The sequence below is a fragment of the Chelonoidis abingdonii genome, chromosome 3 (genome assembly GCF_003597395.2).
Source record: "Chelonoidis abingdonii isolate Lonesome George chromosome 3, CheloAbing_2.0, whole genome shotgun sequence".
Lineage (NCBI taxonomy): Eukaryota > Metazoa > Chordata > Testudines > Testudinidae > Chelonoidis > Chelonoidis abingdonii.
The window spans coordinates 18,372,230-18,388,536 of record NC_133771.1 but is presented as its reverse complement, the minus strand read 5'-3'; the positions used below and the strand labels follow the sequence as shown (position 1 = coordinate 18,388,536).

At 44.2% G+C, this 16,307-nt stretch overlaps 2 protein-coding genes across 2 annotated transcripts in view; one reads left to right on the top strand and one right to left on the bottom strand.

Annotated features, from left to right (window-relative positions):
• The window catches only part of UBXN2A (UBX domain protein 2A), a 368,202-nt gene that overhangs the window by 343,957 nt on the left and 7,938 nt on the right, over positions 1 to 16,307 (top strand). The window lies entirely within an intron of this gene.
• ITSN2 (intersectin 2) overlaps positions 250 to 16,307 on the bottom strand; it is a 137,503-nt gene continuing 121,445 nt past the window's right edge. Inside the window, 11 exon segments of the mRNA XM_075063640.1 lie at positions 250 to 1,279; positions 2,904 to 3,077; positions 3,502 to 3,585; positions 4,295 to 4,377; positions 7,634 to 7,755; positions 8,580 to 8,792; positions 10,168 to 10,335; positions 10,858 to 10,956; positions 12,192 to 12,375; positions 13,963 to 14,069; positions 16,165 to 16,286. Of these exon segments, the coding sequence (XP_074919741.1) occupies positions 1,122 to 1,279; positions 2,904 to 3,077; positions 3,502 to 3,585; positions 4,295 to 4,377; positions 7,634 to 7,755; positions 8,580 to 8,792; positions 10,168 to 10,335; positions 10,858 to 10,956; positions 12,192 to 12,375; positions 13,963 to 14,069; positions 16,165 to 16,286 (1,514 nt within the window). The 3' untranslated portion in view covers positions 250 to 1,121.

Here is a 16,307-nt window from a genome sequence, read left to right as displayed (position 1 = left end):
ATGGTTACTATTTGTCAAACACTTTGAAAAACAAATTCCCTTTTACCATTCCTGATTTTCATGTGGGGAGGAAGATTTTGCTTGCAACAAATTTCAGTTCTACAAACCCCTACTGCAGTAGCAGTTCCCATACCAAACAAAATTTACATTTTAATAGTCTTTCCTTGAATTTAGTCCTTGTAAGTTACTTCCCATTATTTCCCATTCACCTGTACAATAAAATATTTTTAAAAAATCAATATGCATCAGTAAATATATGTAGACAAATTACATTAATAAACTTATATTTTTCACTCTGTATGTACATGTTGGCAATGACAAAGCATAAAGATGCACATCCCATGGAGATCTGCAAAACCAAGTAATTTTACACAAATAATTTAGGAAAATTAAAAGTTGAAAAATATTCTTCCACCTTATTGTAGGTTGCACACAGTATTTAAAATAAATCATTTTTTCTACTTACTCTTTTTAACCACATTGTCTCTGCCAGAAATGACTAATACAACTGAACCAGAAAGACAAATCAAGTTGCAATTTCTTATTCAGTGCAGAACTGTGTCAAGTAAAGAACTGTATTTGATTATTTTTTAAAAAAGAACATACAGCATTTTAGAGCCTCCTCAAGTGCGAAGGCTTCAGCATTTAATCCCTATAATTAACACCCTGAGAAGGGAATATTCCAGTGGATATCACTTTTCAGCTTTCAAATGGAATGATTCTAGCCTTCAACTAAACCATTCCTAGGTCTATATGTTAGACTAAGTGGTAACATTATATATACATACATTTGATGCCAAGATACTCTATAATACTTTTTATGGCCCTGAAAACAGAAACATTGGCATCTGAACACAACAAAAATGTCAATATTAATCAACAAAAAGGCACTGAGCTACAGTATCTTATATACAGTAAATTTTGCATTTGCATAGATCACCAGCAACTTAGGACGCAGCAAAGAAATCATATACAATGGATAATTAGGAAGATGATGCAGCAACAGGAATTCTTGCTCAGTAACTGGCTTGGGGGGGGGTGATTGATTTGTAAAATGCTTTCAGCTCTGGTGGAGGTGGCCAAGCTGTCAGCTTTGTCCTTCGTGAAATAAAAATGTTTTCTTAAAGGAGTGTTTTCTGCTCAAAGAGCTGCAAATCAAAGCGGACCCAAACCTCCCCGGTTGGAACCTCATGCAGCAGTAAACGTTTAGTTGTAGGTCCCTTGCTCTCCTGTTCTGTTCTGATTTTTGCTACTGGAACTTCAGTGCGACCCAAGAAATCTGTTGAACAAATGTAAGTGAACAGCATTACCTACAAATCTTAGATTAGAAAACCTGAGCAAACAAGGCAAAGCACTAACATTAGACATGCATTTAGAATGGCTCAATAGGTCTATGTAATATAAAGAGAAATGGACACCTATCACAGATGTCAGAGCTGAGAAAGACCTCTTGGATCATCACCTAGTGCTCAAGAGTTTCTCAAAGTGCCTAGTGCACTTTCCTTGGAATACCGTAGCCATGACTATGTCCCATACTAGACTAGATTAGTTTAGATTACCCCATCTTCTGGGAGTCCCTAAGCCTGAGACTGCCAGAAGTTGAGACTGGAAAACAGGATATGGATCACGTGATAATTGTCCTGTTCACTCCCTCTGATGTATCTGGCACTGGCCACTGTTGGAGACAGAGTATTGGGCTAGATGGACCATTGGTCTGACCCAGTATGGCCATTCTTACATTCTTATGTTAGGCAATTCACTTGTTCCCATTACTGTTAATGTATTTATCATTAAAGGCTTGAATTTTTATGCGTGTAGTAACTCCCAGTCACAGGAAGTAAGAGAACGATACTAAAGACTAATACCTCAGCAAGCACAAGTGCTCCTTCTCCAATCTTTACTCCCTGATTGAGACTTGTCCCTGCCTTACTCCTGAACAGGTCAGCCTGCTGCTTAGCCAGTATGATCATCCTGCACAACTGAGAAGATGAAAAGGACTTTTTGCTAGATAGAGCTCTAGAAGCACAGAGCTAAAAAATATTAGAAATGATACTTTGCACTAATGTCTTTGATCTAAGGATCTCAAAATGCTTTACAAACATCAGTTCATTTCTGATACCATCCCTTTCAAATACAAATATTCTCATCTTACAGATGGAGACAGAGACACGCTAAATGACTTGCCCAAGTTTTCGCAATAAATCAGGTGCCATGCCAGGAAGAAAACCAAGGGGTTTAATTACCTTAATTCAGGCACTTTTAATTAGATTTATATATTTTATTCTCTCCATGAGGAATGATGATTCCGAACAACAGTCCGGAGTGTTTACAAGGATACAGCTTTCATCCTGGCAACCTTATGCATACTGCTATAGTACACAGTAGTACTGCGTGTATAAAAGTAAGGTTCTACCTTGAAATGTCACTAAAAATGGCATTCCCTGTTTATTGTGAGTTAATGATTTCAATATCAAATGTGCTTAGATTACAGATAAAAAAAATATTTTTTTTCCAACTGCCAGCTGTGCCAGTGTAACCTGGGATCTGAGATTCAAGCTGAGTTCTTTCTCATGCATCACAACCAGCAATGAAGGGTACACATTCTGCCTTCAGTGACACCTCTGCAGCCCCATTTTCCTCCAGGGGCTGAGACTGAACTGAAACTGTAACTAACAGGAAAAAAACCAATTCTGTTGTTGATGGACAAGACCGAATAAAATCCAGCTTGATCACCCAGAGCTATGCTGGCTTTGCAGGGCTAACATACTTATTGAATAAGAAAGTGTCTTTTTCTTGGAGTGGGACCAGATGTTAAGCCCTTGTGGCTATTTGGGAGGAAAACATGCAGCACAATCAAAATGATCAGAGAATTCTCAATGTCCTGAAAAAATGTTTACACCTACCATCAGGTGCGAACTGATCCCGGTCAAACATGGTGATACACAGCACATCCTGATAAAGGTCCTTAATGAAGAACTGACAATTGAAGTTCCACTTAGGGTTCAAAGTGTCCTGCAGCGTCCTGGTGGAATAGCTCTGCGACCCCATGCTGATTTCACAATACGGATTGCTTTTCCCTAAGCATAGAACAAACAGTGAAACGCTGTTCCCTAAGCAGATCTAGCACTGAAGAGTCTTTATTGATAGGAACACACAAAAAAGCCAGACCACAACCAAGGCGCTCTCACGTTTCTCTTGTTCTTCATCTTATTCTACAAAGTAAAAGTCTTCTTCAGAGGCTGGATTTTCACAAACGTACAGCCCAATACAAAAACTTCTCTCCTATTGTGACTGCTGTTTGAAGGTGCATTCTGTGCTGCCATGCCAAAAATTTGGGTTAGGCAACAACTATTCTTCACTAGTACACCAGAGAGACATGACCCCACTTCATCCCTGAGAGCCACCTGCAGAGGCTGTCACTGAAATCTGCACTTTTGCCTGACTCACTGAACTCTTAACCTCCTTTTTGAATGTACTAGCCTTCCACTCCTAAATTATTACCATTAGGTTTACAGGCTTTCAACTCTGTGGCTTCAATCACATGTACCATCAAGCGTCCTATTCCTGAGCTCTTCTGTGAGCGTGCTGGAAAAAAAAAATCAGAATTAATAAACAGCTTGACAATACAAATAAAGCTGGCAACAATATTATCTTAATTTGTCCCATTTGGAACAGGTGATCTAGTCAGTTGATATGCAGAGACCAGTAGCGTAGCTGGGGGGGAGCGAGGCAGCGGCCGTTCCCTCACTGAGCACAAGTGGCACCTTGTCAATTTCTTGGCGCCTTTTTACTCACCCGGGGGAGCCATGAAAAAAAAAGGCGCCACCCGCTGCGGCACTTTTATTTTACTCACCTGGCGGTGCTCCGGGTCTTTGGCGGCACTTCAGCAGTGAGACCTTCACTTGCCTGCGGTTCTTCGGCGGCATTTCGGCAGTGGTCCCTCAGTGCCACCAAGGACACCCGGAGCGAGTGACGGGCCCGCCGCCGAAGACCCAGAGCGCCGCTGGGTGAATAAAAGCACCGCAGCGGGTGGCGCTTTTTTTTTTTGTTTCTGATCGCTCTCCCTGTTCCCTCCATCTGACTACACCACTGGCTAGAGACCCTTTCTATTAAAAACACAAGTTACACACTCAGTCATGCAATAGCACCTATACTCCCAGTCAAGAGTTAATCGTTTAGAAGAGGGACATTAGCTCAACCATCCTGGAAGCTGCTTCCTCAAGAGAAGACTCTGAAATCCTTCCAGGCACACAAGAGCCCTGCACCCTTTTCAGCCAGCGCCCACATTTTGTACCTTGATAAGCTTTTTCCCGTTTCTTCTTCTCAGTTTCGATATACTGCTCTGATGCGCCTTTGATCTTTTGGACCCAGGCCGTCCTGTGAAAATTAATCCCTTCAGAGTCACTCTGGAGCCAACAATCTTGCGGTTATTCCAGCAACACCTAATAAATCTCACTGTCTCAAATTCAAGTCACATTTTTTGTTCCCTTCTTTTGAGCTAACCTGATCTTAGGTCTCTTTGACCACGAGGGTCCCATCATCATATATTCATTTGATGTAAAATTATGGCTAACTGTAAATGGATACACCCAAGAACAAAGACTTCAGCTGGTCCTTTCAGGAGGCGGGGACTGTGAAAAAGATTTGGGGGTTGTAGTGGATAAATCAGCTGAACATGAGCTCCTAGTGTGATACTATGGCCAAAAAAGCTCGTGATTTTGAGATGCATAAACGGGAATCTCAAGCACAAGTAGAGAGGTTATTTTACCTCTGTATTTGGCACTGGTGTGACAGCTGCTGGAATAGTGGTGCCCACAATTCAAGAAAGATGTTGATTAATTGGTGGGGGTTCAGAGAAGAGCCATGAGAACGATTATGAGACTGGAAAACTTGCTTCATAGTGATATACCAATTAGATTGAGCTCTTGGGAGTCTAACAAAGTGAAGGTTAGGATGTGCTCCCCCCTTTATGGGCCTTGTGAAGGTGCCTTTGTGGCCATCTTTGGAGTAAGGGGACTTAGAAGAAGCCTGGTCCATTGCCTCCAATTACCATGGGAAATCATCAGAAAAATGGTCTCTTGCCTACCTGACCCAGTCCAGAACAGTGGCACCAGCTCCTTCCTTAGCTGGTACCTGTGCTCTGGTACTGGTATGTGGGGTGAGTAGAGATGAGTGGGGTGAATCTCATGGAAGCTGAGAATTTTGCAATCCATTTTATGGAGAACAACGTTTTTAGCGTAATTTAAACCTTCTCCAAAGAGTAACTCCGTTTTATACAATATGTTGGTCTAGACAAAGAGAAGCCTGTGCTAATTATGTATCAGGAAGAGGACATGAACTAAACATTAGGCTGACACATGTGGGTAGCTTTACATGGGATATTACACACAAAACCAATAGGTTAAAAGAACATTATTAAGATTGTAAAGTCAAGCACTCAAGAGTTAGGAAATGCCACAATTAGGGTTGCCTGTGCACCCTTAGTTCAGTCCCCTTGTATGTCTACATTATGATATGGTCTTTAACTACGTGATCACGTACTACTTTTTCCTCAGGACCTCTAACTTTTGAGTGGTTGATATTGCATCCTTAATGTCCTTTAAAACAATTTTTTGTGTGTAATATCCTAGGTTTCCAAAAAAGCAAACTGAAAAAAATGAATTCTGCTAGCTGGCATCATATTGATACACAGGTCATCAGGAGGGTTGAAACCTTTAGACCCTCCACACAGACCTCTGTCACTTCAGCTAATGGCATTACGGATAGCACTAATAAGCTGTCATCCTCTCTGTGGAACAGCACTAGAGGGAACTGGAGACACACTGCTAGTGGGTTACACAGATATTTGCTGACAGCAGAGATATGGTAAGACTCGGAGATTCTGGATTCCATTCCAGGCTCTAGAAGGGAGAGTGCTCTTGTGGGCACAGATTCTTCTACCTGCTCTCTAAAGCTTGACCCCTTCTGCCCTACGCCCCCCAAACCTGTCTGTTAGAGGGCAACCCCAGCCTGGGGCATGCTCCTGCAGCAGACCACCTCCGTTTTCCTTCTTTAGAGTCCCAAGTAACTCCACACCAGGCTCTCTTGCCTCAAGAATACCCCTCCTAGGGGCTAGTTTAATACAAAACATTGATTGTGTAAACAATCCAAAATGTCGGTCCCAAAACACAATTCATGTAGCACCACAGTGCAAGTGGTCTATCAAATCCCAATACATCTCATCCATTGACCTAACAAATACCACATTCCGGTGTCTTCTGCTACTCCCAGACTCTGTCCATTCTCTTCTGTCCCTCTGCCAGGACAGCCACCCCACCCTTTCCAGCTGGAGTGGACCCCCCCTCTTCCCAGAGCAAACCCCACAGCCTTTCTGGTGGGAGATCATCCTCACCAGGGAAGCATCCCTTACTCCTCACAGCTCTCTCACTGTTTCCCCAGCTCCAGCTCTCCAGGTATGGAGATGCCAGTGAATAAGCACTTTCGCTGCTCCTCTGCCTTCCGCCCTCTCTTCGGCTCTCCAGCTTAGATATCAGGAGGCACCTCCCTCTGCTGCTGTGACTTTCAGTCCCCTCCAACCCTCTGGATCTGACTCTCTGGCTTGGGGAAGTCAGCCAGCGAACCCCTCTTGCTGCTCTCCTGCCTTCAGCCTTCTCCCAGGAACTACCTACAGTGTCCTTCAGGGTCCTCTCAGTAACCTGGTATCTGGCAACTGTCACCTACCCCTTTTCCTGGCTGATTCCTGCTGTCTCTGCCTCCACCTCCAATTTACTAAATCTTCTCCCCATAGAGCAAAGGTGATCTTATTTAAACCCAATCAGGAGGCAGCTAATACATCACACTTCCTCTTAAATGGTCAGTGTCACTCTGTGACACTGTCCTTCTCCCAGTCTCATTGTCCTTCCTCACTGAGTCCCAGTCTCACTCCTGAGGCTTCTGATCCCAGTCTCCTTGCCCAGCCAGCTCTCCTCATCCAACCTCAGTCCTCCTCTTCCCTCCAGCTTCTTGTTCCAGTCTCTTTGCCAAGCGAAAATGCTTCCCCATTATGAACTGCTGGCTCATATTAAATACTCAGTGGGATCATGGAACAAGCCAATTATCCGTTGAGACATCAGCCTTTCAGCACAGACAAAAATGTAGCTAAGAAGAACTGATGGCTTATTACAAAGACCTTCCTCCCACACCAGCTTGTAACTCCACTAACTTCAAAGCAGTTCATCTTGATTTAGACCAGCATGATGAGAGCAAAACAGGCTCTCTCTTTGCACCTGCAGGTGAGAAAAGTATTAACAAGTCCACTGTGTGTTCCAAGTCCAGAAGGAAGCCCCCTGAATTGACAGATAAATCTTTACAGACTTGATAGGGAGCCAGCTCTTGGCTGAATGCTCACCATGGGTCCGATCTAACACCCAGTGAGTCAAGGGAAAGCTTCCCCATGCCTTCAGCTTGTCCCATGTGTGTCTGAAGTGAGTTCTGCACAGTGAAAGCACTCCCACATTAGTGTACAGAGGAGTAATCTGGTAGAAGTTCTGCTGCTCTTAAACTGCAAAGAGCCACCGGAGTGTCTGGCTTAAACATTTTTTTCTTCCATAGGGCTCACCCAGGCCCCATAAGGCTCAGCATTTCCAGTACTCACCTCTCATTAATATTGTCTGTTTTTAGCGTGTAGACTCTGTCAATGTGGGAGATATGGAAAACTGGCTCATCACTTGAAGGGTCGGTTGGCAATTTCACTAGGACTTCATTAAGGAAAATAGGCTGAAAAACATGCAGGAAAGGCAAACCTCACTGTGGCAAACTCACCGAGATAAGCAGAAACAAAACGATGATATTTAAATATGTCTTCTTTTGCTAAAGAAAGTGAACATCCTTCTCAGGACACCAGAAAAACAGACAGACCAATATTTAAAGATCTTTGAAACTCCTTCCAGGACTAAGAGATAAACCAGCCAATACAGGTCTAAACCACAGCCTGGCTACCTAAGAAAAGTACTTTACGAAACGGGAGGAGGTGTATGAGCAGAGACGGAGCATGGGCTAAGGCAAGACTAGGAAACAGGAGCTTCTGCTTTTTACTCCCAACTTTATCACAGACTCAGTGTGTGGCTTTAGGCAAACCACTTAACCTCTCAGCATCTTCGGTTTCCCCATCAGAAAATGGGGATACTTACCTACCCTCCTCAGGAGCACCGTGAGCACTCACTAGAAAGCATACAGGGGTTGGACACAGAGGCCCACATTTGCAAGAACAGGGGACTAAAGTTAGGGTCCCATGTCAACATTTAGGCTCCTAAGTAAGTGGCCTGAGGGAGGAGTTTATAAAATCGATGCAAGAAGGGCTCTTTCTTCAGCATATTTACATTCCCTGCATAGGGGTTGCGTATCCACTGAGAGAATATCCCCACGCAGTCAACTTTCAGTCCCAATGACTGATAATGACACCCAACACAGCTGAGACTGTGCAATATTCAGTACAACCATGAATAATCAAGCAACACTAGATAATGTATCACTGCAGAGAGAGAGAACAGGATTCCTATTAAGAGATCAAGAACTACGAATCTGCTTTATAATTCACTCACCATTTTATACATTTTGAACTGAGAGTGGGACTTGCGGCTGAACAGTTTATCTGACCCTGAAGAAACAAACTGCTTCACCATGTAGGTCAGGAGCAGGAAGTCATTGAAGAGGAAGCCGTACAGTTCCTTATTGCTCTTTGTTTTGTAGAGCTTGCCGCTGTGCAGGAGCTTTCGGGGACCCAGGCAGTTTGTAATGGAGTTGAAAATCGGTTGCTGAGTGAGATATAATCAATATGTGAGTAGCAGCAGCAGCTGGGTAGTACGTGCATCATTTCCAGATTGTCTTCAGAGTGATTATTGGTTATGACCCTCAAAATCCTACTCATTTTAATGCATGTAGAATGCTTGTGTATTTCCCCCAGTAGTTTACAGTATGTGGGAAAGAATCCTAGAAAGTCTTAAGAGAAGTCAATTTCCTTATAATCTGTAGTGGTTTCAGCCCTATTCTCAATGACAAACATTAGTTTAAGGCTTTAAGGCCACAAATGCAGGTGTCTGACTGGGCCAGTGAGCTGAAACTTTTCCCTAGTGGCTGCCATCTTGTGCTCAAGAATTACGTTTAAAAATAGTTTCTAGACTCTTATTGTTGTGAAGAAAAACTTCAAAAATTTGGACAAAGAGTAATATCACATAGGAACATCTGCCTCAGTCTGCTGGCAGCTTAAGCAAAATCTGAAGAGTGAGAAATTGCTTCAATTAATATTAACTGAAGCTTAATGGTACCAGTTTAAAATGTCAGCAATTTCACTGCTGCTCAAAGCAGGCAAGAAAGAGGAGGGATAATCATATTATGGATATCCCCTAGAGGTGAAAGTAAGCAGGTCCGGTGCGGTACAGCGTACCGGAAGAGCCAGTACGCCGTGCCGGACCGCACCGGCTTCCATGGCGGGGATTGAAAGAGCCTTTTCAATCCCGGCTGCGGCTCCGGAGGCTGGGCTGGGCCCGGGATTTAAAGGGCTCAGAACTCCCTGCCACTGCGGGCAGCCCAGAGCCCTTTAAATCCCGGCCACAGCTGAGATTTAAAGGGCTCGGAGCTCCCCGTGGCTGCGGGCAGCCAAGAGCCCTTTGAATCCTGGCCAGGGCTCTGGCGACTGGGCTGGGGCCAGGATTTAAAGGGCTCAGGGCTCCCTTCAGCAGCAGGAGCTCTGGGCCCTTTAAATCCCTGCCCTAGCCCTGCAAAGCTCGGGGTTCCCCCGGCAGCTGGACCCCCGGGGGGCTCCGTGCCACGTCTTCAGCTGGGAGCCCCTGGCTGATTTAAAGGCCCTGGGTCTCCCAGCCACAGCTGCTGCCCCAGGGCCTTTAAATCTTGAGAGGCCACGCCTCTTCAGGATGAGGCCACGCCCCCCTCAGGACTCCAGCAGTACCAGTAAATGCTGTAAGTTACTTTCACCTCTGACATCCCCACAATCTACTGAGTGGCATCTCCCTTTGAGATCACAAGTGGGTAGAGCTCAGGTAATGCTAGCGGGCAGGACATGTCACTCCCACTTATTTTTTCCTATCCGGTTCCTGTGTAAATTAACTTTAAAGGGCTCTACAATACAGCCCTATATATGCCAGCCACCCAAGCACTAGCTAAGCCAGTTACCTCAGCAAGTCCTTCGCACTGTACATGGGACTGTATCCACTCCAGCCTGTCTGAGTTCTCTTTCTCACGCACACCTTCATTAACTTGAGAACATAGCTCCTCTGCGCGTTCCAAGGCAAGCTTGAGATTATTGTGATCTGGGTGGTTTTCTGGGGTATTCTCCAGAATCTGGTTGGGATCAGAAGGGAGGAAACAGAAACAGACAGAGATAAAAACCCAGGTAAGGATAGGTGCCAGATGTGATACACTTATAAAGAAATCCTTATTACATGACAATGCTTTCTCTGTTTTTGCAACCGCAGTTATTCTGCTACAGAAATGAAATTTAAAATGGGACAACAGGGGTAGGCAACCTATAGCAAGCGTGCTGAAGGCGGCACGCGAGTTGATTTTCAGTTGCACTCACACTGCCCGGATCCTGGCCACCCATCCAGGGGGCTCTGCATTTTAATTTAATTTTAAATTAGGCTTCTTAAACATTTAAAAAACCTTATTTACTTTGCATACAACAATAGTTTAGTTATATATTATAGACTTATAGAAAGAGACCTTCTAAAAATGTTAAAATGTATTACCGGCATGCGAAAACTTAAATTAGAGCGAATAAATGAAGACTCAGCACACCACTTCTGAAAGGTTGCCGACCCCTGTGTTACAAGATTCAGAATTTTACAAACCCAGGATACTCACACTCTTTATGAGCAGAGGGTAGCGTGTAATCCTCTGCATAGGTTTCAGCAGAAAGCTGGAAAGTGGCATTCCTTTACAGCGAGGGTCAGAGGCTAGTTTCTATGGTGTAATCCAGAGACACTGCATTACTGATCAAGAAATAGAAGTAACTATTTGCATTGCTGCACTGAACAGTGCCTGATGGAATGAATCTTCCCAGTTACTGCAAGAAATCCTAGAGCTCATATAGGTTTAAAAATCACAGTGCATTTACATTTAGAACCAATGGCAAAGAATTAGAGAACTGTCATTCTACTGAGGGTATGTCTACTATATACTTCAATTAAAAACCCACAGCTGGTCCATACCAGCTGACTTGGGGTCCCAGGGCCTGGGCTAAGGGGCTCTTTAACTGTGGTGTAAATATTTGGGCTTGGGCTGGAGCCGAGGCTCTAGGACCATGCGAGGTGGGAGGGTCCCAGAGCTTGGGCTGCAGCCTGAGCCTGAACGTTTACACTGCAGTTAAACAGCCACATAGCCCCAGTCCCATGAGCCCCAGTCAGCTGCCACAGGCCAGTCAGTGGTGGCTAATTTCAGTGTAGACAAACCACAAGACATTGTGCCAACATAAGCCAGGAAAGTGAAGCTCCTGTAGTCACCAAAACCCTATCATTTAAAACTGACTTAGTTTTTATTTTACATAAGGATCCAGAAAAGTTTGTTTAAAAAAACAACCAAACTGTACGTCAAATGTTTTGGCATTTTCCCCTTCACAGCTGATTGCCCTTCATCAAAGACATCTCATCAGTTGAGCTGCAGCAGCAGTTCCTTACTCCTAGTTATTTTATATAATGTTCTTATGCTCACTGTTAGCCTCCTGGCACGTCTCACGTTTGTGAAGCCCTCGCACCTATAGCAATCACACAGTCCAGCAACAGCTCATTGCTTTTGCAAGTTATGCAGGGTGTTTAAAACAACAAGCCTTGCAGTCCAAATCAATCAACTCCAACCTCTTTTGTAGCATGAATCTTGAAAGTAAGGCAAACACAAGCACTGTAACTTTGAAGGCGCAGCACCGAGGCTGGACTAATGTAAAGCAGTGGAATGGAAAATGGAATAAAACACTCGCAAGAGAACAAGACTGAAGGAGGCTCTACAGCAACTGTCACTGAATGTTAACACTATCAGCATATCAGATTCATAGGAAAGCAGAGGATTGTATCTATGCAGGAAGGATTCTGGAATCCTGGATTTTTCTGGACAAGTCAACCTTAGGTTGGACAGGTTTTTGAACAGGCCCTGCCATCAGGGGAAAGGAAACCGGGATCCAATATGGAAGCTAGTGAATAGAATACCTTTAAGAAGTCTTTGAACTCTGTTTCTTCATCTGTTTTCTGTTGCAGCAATGCAGCTCCATTGAGCTGGCAACTGCAGAATCTGATATAGGCCTGCATGTGAGAGAGCTCTGCAGCCAGGATGTCCCCAATCATCTGCACAGGCATTTTTTCTCCTCCTGTCTTCTTACGCACACGCAGGGCTCTGCAGAGGAGAGAATTTCATAGTTTGACTCTGTAATTCAGAAGTGACCTAATTCTGGTGCCTCAGATTTTCTATCTGTCAGACAGGTGGATTCCTGATTCCATTCAATATCGAGTTCTTACAAGAAAAAAAACCTCTCTTCCAGCACTGTTAGGCCCTGGATGTATCACAAATCTGGCTGAATGCTGGCACCGCGTGCTGTACTGACAGACTTGCTTAACACATGTAGATTTCTGAGGAAGTGATATCTGAAACAGTGGAAATGCTTCTCCCTCCCCTTCAACGTGTTCTGGGACAAACAGTGCAACCAATGGCCTCCACAGACTTTAAGGTCAGTAGGGACCATCATAATCATCTAGTCCAGGGGTTCTCAAAAATTTTTTTGCTAGGACTCCCTTTGAAAATATTTCAGGCTGTGATGACCCCCCACAAAAAGTAGTGACTTCCCCTGCCTCCTGACATAGCACGCCACCTTTTCTTCTGTGCTGCGCCTGGTGGTGCTAGTGGTGCCTTCAGAGCTGGGTGCCCGGCCAGCAGCTGCCGCTCTGAAGACCCTTCTACAATAGCCTTGCAATCCCCTTTTAGATCAGACCTCGAGTTTGAGAAATGCTGATCTAGTCTGATTTAACACTGTACATGCATATAGCATCATCCCACCTTATAGTAAACAATTAATAGGTTTGTCATTGCAAAAATTCACTCCCAGAAAACTCTGGAAAACGTGAGGAAAATATAGAAAACTTATTCTTTATTTCTAAGGCCCCTTGTTCAAAGTTCATCTGCTCCCGTTGTTTGTTCCTTTCCCTCTTATAACCCTCTCTTTGTGACATTATAACTTCAGGGTTTCTCAAACAGGGGTCATTGCTTGTGCAGGGAAAGCCCCTGGCAGGCTGGTGTGAGCCCTGTCCGCAGGTCCAGCTGATTGCGGCTCCCACTGGCTGCGGATCACTGCTCCAAGCCAATGGGAGCCACTGGAAGAGGCGGCCAATACGTCCCTTGGCCTGCGCTGCTTCCAGCGGCTTCCATTGGCCCGGAGCAGCGATCTGCGGCCAGTGGACGGAGCTCACAGCAGTCCTTCAGGGGCTTTCCCTGCACAAGTGGCGACCCCTGTTTGAGAAACTCTGTTATACTTAAATGAATTGACATTGCAGGATTATCAAGTGGGAAATAATCAGCAGGAGCAGAAACACTGAGGGCTTGTCTACACTTAAAATGCTACAGTGGCACAGCTACGCTGCTGTAGCGCTTCAGTGTAGACACTACCTACGCTGCTAGGAGGAATTCTCCCGTCAGTGTAGGTAATTCACCTCCCCGAGAGGCAGTAGTTAGGTCGATGGAACAATTCTTCCATTGACCCAGCACTGTCTACACAGGAACTTAAGTTGGCATAACTATGCCACTCAGGGTTGTGGATTTTTCACACCCCTGAGTGATGTAGTTATGCCAACCTAATTTTCTAGTGTTGAGCAGGCCTTACAATAAAACCAGTTCCTGCGGAGTGGAATAGGAGAATAAATTATTATTTTGGGGGAAGCTTAGACATTAGTGAGTTCTCATTTAGGAGGCACACATGCTAGCAGTACTCACTTAAGTAACTTTGTATTAGACATTATGAGCTCCTTCCAGTTAACAAAGATCAATCCCATTTCTTCTTCTGTGAGACAGCCTGATTCAGCCATTCGTTTCTGGAAAACCTACAGTCAGAGAACAGACACGTGAGCAACTTCAAACACAGAGAAAGCAGAACATGGCCAGCTGTCTTTTCTTAAATTATTAATGGTTTGAAGCTTAATGCACTGATGCATTCAGAACTTTGTGGTATCCATCCATTCATTTCTTCTGAGAATAACTGCAGACAAGCAAGCTCTTTAATGGAATTTTTTTCCAGATCACTTCCTACAGATGCTTCCTGTGGGTTCCTATGTTTGCCCCTTCTTCCAACAGCAGTGTCCCATACTGACACCAGCATCACCTCTTTAAGTGGTAGCAGGTGTCAGGGCCCTGCAGGTGGGCTTCACCATGGCAAATAAAACAGTGAGGCAGAGTCTGGATATATTCAAACATAACTTCTTTTATTTACACATATATAGCCAGTCCTGGAACAGAGACAATTAACTAGTATGCAGGTGAAGCCTTTCTTTCAGGAGTCTCAGTCCAACACCAATGCCTGCTTTCCAGAGGGAAACTCCACCTATCTAGGTCTCTCTCTTAGGTGCTTATATGGCTCCATATGGCCACACCAGAGGGTTATGGCAGAGCTGGGAACTGAACCCAGCTCTTCCAAGTCCCAGGCTGTCGCCCTAACCACAGACCATCCTTGCTTCAAGAATTTAGTCTAATCAATTTGGAAAACTACATGCACCAGCACCTCCTGGTGACACCTGCCATAATGTTATAATTAGAGAGACTGCTGGTGAGCAAACATTGCTTTCTCACGGATCGTTTCCCCGGCAGCCATGGGCATGTTGTTCAACCGCTGCCTCAGTTTCCCCACTTATAAAATGTAGGCAATACTTACTTATCCCATGCCAATAGTATGTGAGAACTAGCTAACATTTATAAAGCACTTTGACCTCTACAGACTATTCTGTTTTATACAAGTACTTATACCATGCTCATCACTATAATATTTGAGTGCCTCAGACCAATGTGATACATAAATACTAAATACTAAGTCAGAAGGTCCTTTAGGAGAAAAGAGTTACTCAAGTGAGAGAAAATGCAGTGCTTGCAAAAATATTTAAATTGCTTTTTTTGCTTTAGGAACCACAAGTGAGGGTAATGCCAGAGGGAAAGGGGTGTTTCTCTAGGGGAGGAAGATAAATACTGAAGCAGCAGTGTAGTCCCAGAGCAAGCAATTCAGTAACTGGCTTGAATGAAATTTGTATGGCACTGGAGATAGGCTGGCTTCCTTAAAATAGTCTGAAGGTAGTCACAAAGGAGAACTTGCATAGTTATTTAAAAGATGACTACAGACAACAGCTGTCTAAAGGCTTGACTGTGTGGCATGGCATGCCAGGGAGGTGTGTTATATAAAGTGCTCTAACTGGCCCGCAGGACTACAGTAATGCAAACGAGGTGCCTTTTATACCACGCCACAGGTTCTATAGGGGACAGCTGGAATGCAACACATTAGAAAGCTCTAAAAATCACACGCCACTAGAGCACTTTGCCAGCACAATGTAGACATGTACTGAGTGACAGAACAGCAATTAATTGCACTGTTCTTACAATGCAAACTTGACAGTTTTCCTTTAGAAAACACGGCAATTCTCAGTACACGAAGAGTTGATATAATGAGAAAACATACTCTGCCATCCATGTTGTATGTTGTTAAAACATCAAAGCCTTCACATGTATGGGCTGGTCTTCACTATGGGGAGATCAATGCTGCTCTAACCGATGCAGCAGGGATCAATTTAGTGGGTCTACTGAAGACCCGCTAAATTGATGGCAGAGCACTCTTTGGTCGACCCCAGTGCTCCAGCTCTCCAAGTGTAAGGGAAGTTGACCGGAGAGCATCTCCTGTCGACGCAGCGCAGTGAAGACACCGGAGTAAGTTGACCTAAGCCACGTTGACTCCAGCTATGTTATTCACATAGCTGGAGTAGCATAACTTAGGTCGACTTACCCCCATAGTGAAGACAAGCCCTCAGACTTCATAGATTTACACAACTCAGCTATGAATCAAATGTCATAATGATCATCTGATAAAGAAGAGACACTGAAGATAAGAGACTTTGCTTTGATTGTTGTTTAAAACACCTTTTGTTTCCAAGTAACTCTCACCTCTAAGACAAGCTGAAGATCATCCATGTACCTCTCCTCAGTCTGGATCAACTCATGAATGTAGCCCTGTCTTTTCCTTTCCATTGGTTGCATAGTATCAAGAGTCTGGAGATCAGCACACCCTAGAAAAAAATAGATATTTC